Consider the following 11,048-nt stretch of genomic DNA (forward strand, 5'->3'; position numbering starts at 1 on the left):
CAACCTTATACGGAAACAAAAACTACAATTTAAAACCTAATTCTTAACAACGAAGTACCAGTAGTAGACTAAATTCTTCCTAATACTCGGGAACATGAAGGACGTTGTTCAAAGTCACTACTTTGCCGGAAGTCATTTTGAGAAATATCTTCCCACATCCTTCAATCTTCGCCTTTGAAGCATTTCCCATAGAAATCGTCTCATCGGGTCCAACAGGAGAATAAGAAGCAAAAGCTTCTCTAACAGCACAAACATGGCGAGTGGCTCCAGAATCACTCCACCGCTCTTTAGGATTGCCACCAAGTTGCATTCGGAAAGCATGGCACATAAATCATCAACATCATCATGCTTTTCAACCATGTTTGCTTGACCCTTCTTCTTGTCTTTCTTTGGAGCACGACACTCCGTAGATTTGTGTCCGATTTTTCCACAGTTGTAGCAGTTTCCACTGAACCGCTTCTTGCTTGGGTTGTATTTCGGTCCAGAAGCCTTCTTCCTCTTTTTGTTCTCTTCAACAATATTTGCTCCCATTATTGTTGAGTTTCCACGGCCTCTCTTTTCAGCAGCTTTGTTGTCCTCTTCGATTCTCAACCGAACAATGAGATCTTCCAGGGACATCTCCTTGCGTTTGTGTTTCAAGTAGTTTTTGAAGTCCTTCCACAAAGGAGGCAACTTCTCAATTATTGCTGCTACTTGAAATGCTTCATTGATGACAAGACCTTCAATGAAATTTCTATTAGTAAAAATACTAAGATTACTACTTTCAACATCAATATTAATTTGAGTTATACCTTCAGCAAGGAGATCGTGAATAATCACTTGCAATTCCTGGACTTGGGTAATAACAGACTTGCTATCTACCATTTTGCAGTCCAAAAACTTTGCAGCAACAAAGTTTTTCAACCCGGCATCTTCGGTTTTGTATTTCTTTTCAAGCGCAGTCCACAGTTCCTTTGACGTTTCCACGCCACTGTAGACGTTATACAAAGCATCCTCCAGCCCGCTTAGAATATAATTCTTGCACAAAAAATCTGAATGCTTCCACGCCTCAATCACGAGAAAGCGTTCAGTTTCTGGAGTTTCATCGGACAGCACAGGAACATCTTCCTTGATGAACTTCTGGAGACATAGAGTAGTCAAATAGAAGAACATCTTTTGCTGCCAGCGCTTGAAATCAATCCCGGAAAATTTTCCGGGTTTCTCCGCCGGTGCCAATGCTGCCGGTGTCGTTCGGCTTGTTGAGGCATTGGCAGTCACCATTGGAACAGCTTGGTTCTCATTCTCATTAGTCATTTCTGTAAAAGAATGACACAAACGTTAAAATCACGTAGATTTTAATAGAGTACAAAACCACAAAGGTTTTACTCTTCCAGAAACAGTAAGTACAAATACAGAAAATAAATTAAATTCCTTAAGCTTGTTATTAGACTGTATTTTAAAATAATTCTGGAAATATAAATCTATATAAACAGAAATGAACATAAACAGAAATGACATAAAACCAATTCGAGCCCACTGAATTCACAGTGTTTCCTTAAGGAATTTAATTCCCTCCTAGTACCCAAGGTTATGGATTATTTCCTCCCAGGATAGAACGAATTACACACTGGTGTAGTGGTACTTCAAACCCCAGTGTTTCAGCGAACACAAAGTTCGGTAGCAAATCACACTTACTTTTTACTTTGTTTGATGCTGAAAGTATGCAGAAGAAGGAGAGAAAACTCAGAAAATCGTAGTGAAATTCTGAGCAGAATAGTGTTGTATTTATAGCCAAAGTTGGGCTGAAATCTGAAGAGGTGCAACTCTTCAGAATGGCTGTTTATGCAAAACGCCCACAGCATAAATGCCATTACATAAATGGCCATTTACTCAACAATAAAGAGGGAAAATAAAGAGGGGATTGGATTTAATATTAATATTTAATATTAATATTCTGTTATTAAAATAAATATTTAATAACATTTCTGTTAATATTTTACTATTAACAAATAAATTTGGTCCAAAAAGTTAATCAATCAATTGACCAAATCCGAAGCCGAAGCCGAGCCGAGCGAGCGACGACGACGACGGCGCGAGGCTTGCCTTCTTCTCAACTCTTTAAGAGCTAGAAGAAGAGCAATTGCTTATATACCCATAAAAAACCTCTTCCTCTTCCAATATGGGACAATGCCCATTTGCCAAGGGGAGAACTTAAAATTTCACTCAAAAATTTCATTTCCCTCTATTTCCCATTCACCCTCTTTTAAGTATTTAATATATTAATTAAATACATCCAAAACCCAACACATTCTCCCAAAAGTGATTATATGCAATAAGTCATGGATAATATCTTTATCCATATTATCTGCCGGTTAACCCGTTTTTTATCCGTATTAAATATGGGTCGGGTCGGATAATTTATCCGTTTTTCATTACCCGTTTTCGACTTGAACCATATCCGACCCGACCCGACCCTCCCGTTTGCCACACCTAATGGCCATACAAGCAAATCGTACATTGTGCTACAGCCTACAAGAGTTGACAACACGAAGAATGAGGGGGCATTTGCATCTATACCCGCTTTTTGTGCCACATTTTAACCTGTGCCCGCTTTGCAAAAAAAAAATTGCAAGCGTACCCGCTTTTTTGCATAACTTCAGCATACGGGGCTGAAGTAGCAAAGGCAATCACACAAAACTTCAGCATTTTAGTAGCCGGGCCTGAAGTTCAGCTCTAGAGCTGAAGTTTTTGTTTTGTAACTCGCGAACTTCAGCTCTAGAGCTGAAGTTTTATTTTATAAGTTTTTGTTTAGTAACCGGGCTGAAGTTTGCCAGTTATAAAATAAAAACTTCAGCTCTAGAGCTGTACTGGAAAACTTCAGCTCTAGAGCTTTTTCTAGTTTTCTAGTTACAACATAGAAACTTCAGCTCTGAAGTTTTCCGGTTACAAAGACAAAAACTTCAGCTCTAGAGCTGAAGTTTTCCAGCACAAAAGAAAAACTTCAGCTAATTAACTTCAACTCAGGACACCAAGAAGATACAGTTACATCTAATTAACTGTATTGTGATCAACTAATGCACCCGATTTTGCGTTCTGTTTTTATTGCAAAATAAATGCTTTGTTATTATGTTATTTCGTTTTCGAAAACTTTTCTTTTTAACATTTGAATCTCTGATCGCTGATGATCAGTTTCTCCATTTTCTTTACGGTTTCTATGTTTTATCTATATTACAACATATTTGATTTTTGTGTTGCTGTTTTTTTGTTGGATAAAAATTGGTGCCTTTTTCTGATCAATGGTATGACCATATCATTCCTCAGTCCTCACGGAGTTGTGTTTCCAGACAATGAGAAAATGAAGAAGGAGAAGGGGAGGAGAAAGGGAAGCTGAAGTTTTTTAAAAAGTGGGTACAGGTGCAAACAGAAAGACAAAGCGGCTACAGGTTAAAAAGGGGCGCCGAATGCAATTTTTACAAGAATGAGAAAAGAAACAAGACAGCAGAAAGGTAAACATCTTTATTGGGATTGATTGTGAATGCTTTTCTTTATTTTGATTTCTTTTCTTTTTCTTTTTCTTTTTTTAAATTATCAGCTCATAACAAATTTATACATATACAAATTCAGGAGTTCTTATTCTCATCTTTCCTCTCTTCTTTTTTTCTAGTTTTGTTTTTTATCAGTGTGCAAAGCGTACCTCTAGGAACAAATTCCAGAAAATTTAGAGAACTTACAATCAGACTATAAGATATAGAAGCAAATCATTCAAAACCTAGTCAGACGGTTGAAATTAACAATTGCCTAGTCCTCCTCTCTGCTTGACCACACCTACATATATCAGAATGAAAAAAGAAATTTGCTCCACAAGAAAATTCCATTGCAATTCCCCAGAGTATTTTGAATATCAATAGGAAACCTCTAAGAAGGGTATGTATCAAGATAATGTAAGACTAGTTTATAAATGGAATAAGCAGTTCTGAGGGAAACTTACAATATGATAAATGAATAATAAATTACTTTGTGTTTGATGTTACACAATAATCAAGTCAGGTCTGAATATGATAAGCTGGGTGCTGCAGCCACAAGAAGCAATACCAAGCCCCTATTGTAGTATATTCATGGAGGCTATCTTACAGAACCAACTTCCTACAACAAAATTGCCAATTCAACACTAATTATATTTCACCATTGGAGCATCAGAGTGTGGTGGCAAACAATAATTTGGTAAAGTGATCTCAGTGGACTGGTTTGAGGTGGAAAATTTGGCAGGCCGGTTTATAAGAATTCTCGCTTGCTGCTTGTTCAAACTTCTTGATTGCAACTTCATTCTCTTCTAAGCTGGATTGAACAAAAAATCTAATCCACCAGGATGAGCTCCGCAATTTGGCCTTAACAGAGAAAGATAGGCAAGTTTCAATCTTCCATAACAGAGAATACCTTTGAACAGAAGGCCAAAATTAAGCAACAACTGGCTAGCTTTAACTAGTCACAACCAAGGGGATAGAATCTTTCTTCTTTTTGTGTTGCTTTTATTTTTCCTAATAGATCAGAAGTACAGGTGGTTCAGTAAATAAAGTATCCTAAATGTGAGTGATTGATTGTCATTGCTTAGGCCCAATTAGATTATACATATCTTTATTTTGTTGAATCCACAAACTTTGGTTTTACAAAAGAGATGGCCAGGCTCGTATGGTTTCCAACCCTTAAGAGTATCAATACACTTTATATGTAGCTTCGTTATTTCATCAACTTCTGATGCGGGAGTTTGTTTGCACACCAATACTCTCCCTCTTGAACTAAGTTCCACATGGCCATCACCAAGATTCATGGGATTAACTTTGTGCCACCCACATCATCCAATTATTTATGGAGACCAAAGCCCACAGGCTTCTTTGTGTATGCATCTCCAAACTATGGGTAAAAGTAGTAAACCAGCCCACAGATGGGTAAAGGCAATAGACCGACCTGTTCCATGCCATATCCATGCTCGTCTCGGCAAACCATCGGCTCTTTAACCAGTAGTTGGGCTAAACCAACCCAATAGTACCTTTAACACAGTGTGATAGTTTTCCGCTTTGGTCAGCACAATTTTCCTTAAAAGGCCTTACGCGATTATAAGTATTTACACTTTATATGTATCTTATTTTTCTTATCAACTTCCAGTATGTTATTTTCTTTGTACACCTAACAATCAACATCAAGACTCACAATACCAAAAACAATTATAGGAATTTGGTTTAATAAAGCATATGGAATAAGATGGATAGCTATGCCTTAAATAAAGATGACTACTGTTTGTGAATCTTAAAGCAAATAGATAAACATATGATCTTTTGACAATTAAGCACAAGCGAAGATCAATGACTTACAGGGCGGCCGAATTTTGAGAGTTCTGCCACTTTAGCCCTTTGCTGACCTGGATAACCTAAAAATGCAACCCAATATTTTATCAAAATGTAAAATAGCTTATATTAGCTCAACTATCAACCTAAAAAGAAATACATCCTAAAAGCAATTATTATGAAGATTGCCTTCCCTCGCATTTCAATGGCCCAATCAGATTCTATATGTGAAATGTATATTAGCTGAGCTATTCAAGGAAATAGAAAGACCGAGATTATTCTTTAACTTTACCAGATAAAACAACTAAACCGTCAGCAGCCACCCTTGCCAATTCTGGAAGAGTCTTGTTGAGATATTTTGGAGACAAGTAATCCACTGCATCCGACACAATTACGAGAGAGAATGAGTTTGAACGGTAGGGAAGAGGAAACTTGATATCAGCTACTCGCACAATTCCTTTGTAAATAAGACTTTTGCAATTTCCATCAGTTTCATCTAACTCATAGGGTTCAACACCCCATGCTTCAGTACCCTCCTCTTTTAACAGTGTAGACACCACAGAACAAGCATTAGGGCCCACATGCAATACTTTCCGCATGCTGTCGCCATATGCTTTCTTCAATAGCAGTAATGCTCTTTGAAGTTCTGATGTGCATGAAACACCACCTATAAAAGTTTTATTTATAACAACAAAGAAGTTAACTTCTAAACAAGATAACTGCAAGAGCTGCAATTATTCCTTTGCCAGTATGCAAAAACAGTTCATAGGAAATATGAGGAATAGAAAAGCTAACAATAATGCTATTCTGAGCAGTGTATATAAATGAGTAATCTGGAGCTTTTACAAACATCATAACCCGGATCTCTTTGCAAAAAACGATTTCAAAAATTCAAGAGAAAAATAATATATGGGATACTAATATCTCACAGAAAAAGGTACCCCTAGTGGACAGAAGTAACAAGGTCTTGATAATACTGTAACTATAGCCTTTCACTTAACCTCCCTTGGAAGAAAGAAAATGCTCGAGTAATCATTTTGAATAGTAATGCAAGATCTGATTCAGGTAGTGTAGCTGGTTACCTTCAAGTCTACTGAAAGCATCAGCAGCTCCACCTAGACAGAAAAGGAAAGAAGTAATTTAGAAGGCACAGAAACAGGATACTGAGCCAGCAATCAATCTAAGAAAATGATGACAGTAGGAAATCCTGCAAATATGTCAATAGAAGATTAAATAACAGAAGAAATAGTTGCACAGCCAAGACATGATCCTTAGAGAGAAATATCCAACATAGAAGACAAAACATTAACCTGAACCGTGATATAAATAACCAATAATCAACAATGCACCCTGAAAAGTCATAAAAAGTAATTTAATCAGTGGATATTACTGTATTAGGATCATTTAAGATCCAATAATAAGATTAAAAGAACAGGACAATTTGGTTGGCAACATTTTCTCAAACTTACAGAAAGAGTAGCACCATAAAAGCAAAGTAGATTATGAACGTGCCCAGAAATGGAATGACAGATATATCAGTAAGCGTGAAGGGATGATATTTATATGCGGAATTAGATCTATCAGTTTGGATACATTCCACCCTCGCATAAACTGATGAGCACTGAGATTAAGGAAGGGGGATTGACAAACTTATGGTATTTGAATTATCAAAATAATGTTAAAATTAATTTTCTATTTCTTCATGCATCCTGCGTTACTTTGAAACAGGCAAGGCAAACCCTCATTTTCGTTGGCCTTGCGCCCTATCTGCTTAAGCTACTATAATTGGGGGATGAATTGATTGGATACCCAAAATGAAAAGCTCCTAAGTTCCGCACAGATCATGTAGCAATAATAATAATTGAGAAACATAAGCCGATGGCAGGTGGTGAAGAAACGAAATTGGCATTTACCACAACCACAAGTCCTATAGACAATAAAGGAGATGGACGTGATTTCGGGTGAAAGGAGCCAACAAACGGAATGCTCCCAGCATCTCCAAGACGACGAGAGGTATTTGGCCTTCTTGACATTTTTTACGGAGTTGCAATTACTGAAACATGTTCCACATTAGTTGCAGGTCAATAAGAGTATAAGCACAAAAGTTTTGAACGCTATACATTTATATTAAAAGTTCGACAACAAAGTAAATACAAGACTAGGCAACATTAAGAATTAAGACGAACAAAATAGCTCTACTTGTATTGAAGATTGCCATACCCCTATGTGAAGCTTCTCTGAGGATTTCGGAGGTAGACAACATAAAAAGCTCAATTCTTTGTTTAAAAAATGAAATAAATAAACGAACAAAAGCAAACTATAGCTAGAAATCTTCTTCTTTTTTGGTTTCAAAAGATTCAAAAGGCCATTTGAATTAAATGTAAAACGAAACAACACTGTAATCTACCAATATCTATTTGATTCAAAGAAAAATTGATTTTCACCGAAAAGGAAAACAAAAGAAAAGAGGAAATTCCCACACTAGAGAACAACTGACTGTAATCTATCAATATCTATTTGATTCAAAGAAAAGTTGATTTTCACCGAAAAGGAAAACAAAAGAAAAGAGGAAATTCCCACACTAGAGAACAACTGATTGCAACTTAACAAAGCATTCATTAAAATCATGTTTGATAAACTAAAGACTAACATATTCCTCCATTAACATGGGTGAGGATCGTCTTCTTTCAATTGAAATTGAGATTTTTGTATATCCTCCTATTTTGCAAAAATGGGAACTTAGTTAAGCGCATTCCAAACATATGTATAAAAAGAGCACATTTTTATTTAATTTAGCGCTTTCAGGGTCAGAGCACATTTTTATTTAATTTAGCGCTTTCAGGATCACTATAACCAGTTATTGTGGTTTGCTATTAGCGGCTTTAACTATAACCATAGCAGTATTTTATTGGTATGAGCAATAAACAAATATTTAAACTGAATATTTAAAATGAAGCAGATTGCCATTGGCTTGAACTAAATATTTATCTTTATACTACTAAGTTTCCATTCACTGCCACAAAGGTAGTAGTGGGTGCAGTGGTACATTCGCCATGTTCTTTCAAATTTAATAAATCTTTCGAGTTTCAAATACCCAAAAAAGGGAAAAAGGAGGTATAAATAGAAAAGAAGAGTTTCATACTACATATAATATGCTAGTATATTATATGAAAAGAAAAACTTCAAATTTGGGTTCTTGTTAACAGGAATTAAGTAGTTTGAGCTGGGTTGAATGGAAATTGTGGGGGGTGGGGGGGGATAAGGGACTGGGGAGGTACCTGAGATGAGAACTCAGTGGAGCAGAGAGCGAGATCTTGAGGTTGAAACTTGAAAGCTGGGAATCTGGATCTCTCCTCTTTGGAGAGAAAAGTTGTAGAGGAAAAAGGGAAAGAAAAGGAAATGAATAAAAACAAAGGCATTATATATTGTATTTCTGACCTATTATTATTTTATTTTATTTTTATGGAAAAAATAGTTTAACTTTGCTTTAAAAACTGAGTGGCGTAATGGCTTCCTGGCCACTTAAACTTGTATCGGTTGCAAGCTTTGGCTACTGATACTAATGGCTTCTTGGAGGTAAAATTTCTCATCCTTTTTTTTTATGTTTGGAGATGATAATGTTACTAATTTTGTATAATGTAACGTCAAATTTTTTTTAAATAATATAGGACCAAAAAATCCACATGTCATATAATAAAGACCATGTGAGCATTACTGTGTTAAACCAAAAAATCAGAAAAAACTGTTAGAAAAATAAAAGAAACTGGAAACACAGAAGAGTTTAAGAAATATTCCGAGTCCACAATTTTCTTGTGTGTCCTTAAGGAATTTTAACCCCCTCACACGTTGCCAAGGTAATGGATTAAATCCTCCCAGGATAAAACGGAATAAACCTTCCTGCAACAGTGGAAATACAAACTACAGGATACCAACGAACTCAAAGAACGGAGCAAAATCACACTTACGAATTTGAGAGAGAGAGACTGCGAATTAGGATGCAGTATATTCAGAAAGAAAGAAGTTCTGGAGTGTTTTTCGTGTGTAGAAAATGGAGCCTTGCCTCAGAATTTATAGGCAATTATCAGAAGAGGTGTCTGGAAAAGGTGCTTTTTCAGAAGAATACGCTGCCTGCCGCGGTTCTACCGCGGTCGCGGCAGAACCGCGGTCAGAGGGGCTTTCTGAACCTGCCTGCTGCGGTTCTACCGCGGTCGCGGCAGAACCGCGGCCAGAGAGGCCCTCTGAACCTTCAGCAGGGTTCTGGCGTATTTTCAGCAGTGATTTGGCATTTAATTAATTATTAAATAATTAAATAAATTTTGTCCAAAAATAATCTTATCGATCGATTTGACAAATCCAAATCCAAAGCCGAAGCCGAGCGAGCGACGACGACGGCGCGAGGGTTCATTCTTTTCAACTCCTTTTAAGAGCTTTAAGAAGTGATTCTGTATATAAGCACACAAATGTGGTTGTCCCTCACCAATGAGGGACAAAGTGCAAGACAAAAGTTCACTTCTTCAAATTTTCAATTTCCCTCCATTTTATTTCCCTCCATTTCCAATTCACACTTCTTCTACTTTAAAGCCCAATGGCTTAAAGTCCAACAATCTCCCACATGAATGGAAATGGCTGTATCAAGAAAGATCATAGATGAAAGCTATGTGATTTTTGCAAGTAAGGATTAATTGCATCTGGATAAATAGGTTTCCCTTTGAACTTTCGGTAGTGAACATATGTCGGATATACTCGGTCAATCGGTAGATTTGATATCTTTGAACCGTCGAACTTTAGTGTATACCTAGACAACCATATGTCACACAATCAACCCTTAACCGTCTTTTAGTTCTCATTGTTGTGTTCGTTTCAGCCATGAACACCGCCTGGTCTCATAAGTGTGTAGAGAATTGGCCTTACAGAATTCTCATTGAAGCGGCTTCCACTTCACACTTACATAGGTGATTCCTAAACGTGTAATCCTTTAGATTGACACTATTTGATAAATACCTCATCAAACTTAGGTAATCATTAAAGAACGTGTAAAGTTCTATCCTTGTTACTGAACATTGTCTTCATCACGAGAATGGACCAAAGATTTTATTTTGACAATGTTGAACCGGTCAATCACAACTTTGTTTGAGCTCCTTGAACCTAGATCTCGGAACATCCAAAATTCTAGGTAGAGTTACCGCCATGTTGACTTGTCCTCGGCCATAGTCCTATTCCCTTAGATGATTTCTCAACTCCCTCTCTAGTTAAGCCTTTTGTAAGCGGATCCGCCACATTATCCTTTGATCTTACATAATCAATAGTGATAATTCCACTAGAAATTAGTTGTCTAATGGTGTTATGTCTTCGTCGTATATGACGAGACTTTCCGTTATACATAACGCTCCCTGCCCGTCCTATTGCAGCCTCACTATCGCAAAGTATGCAAATAGGAGCCAAAGGTTTTGGCCAGAACGGAATGTCTTCTAAAAAATTCCGAAGCCATTCAGCTTCTTCACCGGCTTTATCCAACGCTATAAACTCTGATTCCATTGTAGAGCGAGCGATACACATTTGTTTGGAAGACTTCCAAGATACTGCTCCTCCACTAACAGTAAACACATATCCACTTGTGGACTTTGTTTCTGATGAGCCGGTTATCCAATTAGCATCACTATATCCTTCGATAACCGCAGGATATTTATTGTAGTGCAAAGCGTAGTCTTGGGTATATTCCAAATATCCCAG

At 37.0% G+C, this 11,048-nt stretch overlaps 1 protein-coding gene across 1 annotated transcript; it reads right to left on the reverse strand.

Annotated features, from left to right (window-relative positions):
- LOC109232941 (uncharacterized protein At3g49720-like) lies at positions 3,907–8,707 on the reverse strand. The gene is made up of 7 exons (XM_019398639.1): positions 8,597–8,707; positions 7,232–7,371; positions 6,629–6,668; positions 6,401–6,433; positions 5,611–5,985; positions 5,346–5,401; positions 3,907–4,364 (listed from the first exon to the last, which is right to left on the reverse strand). Exons 2-7 carry the CDS (start codon positions 7,349–7,351, stop codon positions 4,212–4,214), a joined length of 777 nt encoding a protein of 258 aa, XP_019254184.1. The 5' UTR covers positions 7,352–7,371; positions 8,597–8,707; the 3' UTR covers positions 3,907–4,211.

Source organism: Nicotiana attenuata, chromosome 10, assembly GCF_001879085.1.
Source record: "Nicotiana attenuata strain UT chromosome 10, NIATTr2, whole genome shotgun sequence".
NCBI lineage: Eukaryota > Viridiplantae > Streptophyta > Magnoliopsida > Solanales > Solanaceae > Nicotiana > Nicotiana attenuata.

What these genes read in the sequence shown, in the direction of transcription:
- LOC109232941 (XM_019398639.1), bottom strand. Translation starts at nt 7,351, where the DNA reads ATGTCAAGAAGGCCAAATACCTCTCGTCGTCTTGGAGATGCTGGGAGC. An exon ending in CTATAGGACTTGTGGTTGTG is followed by an intron (nt 6,669 to 7,231) that starts GTAAATGCCAAT and finishes ATGACTTTTCAG; the next exon opens with GGTGCATTGTTGATTATTGG. An exon ending in TTATTTATATCACGGTTCAG is followed by an intron (nt 6,434 to 6,628) that starts GTTAATGTTTTG and finishes TTTTCTGTCTAG; the next exon opens with GTGGAGCTGCTGATGCTTTC.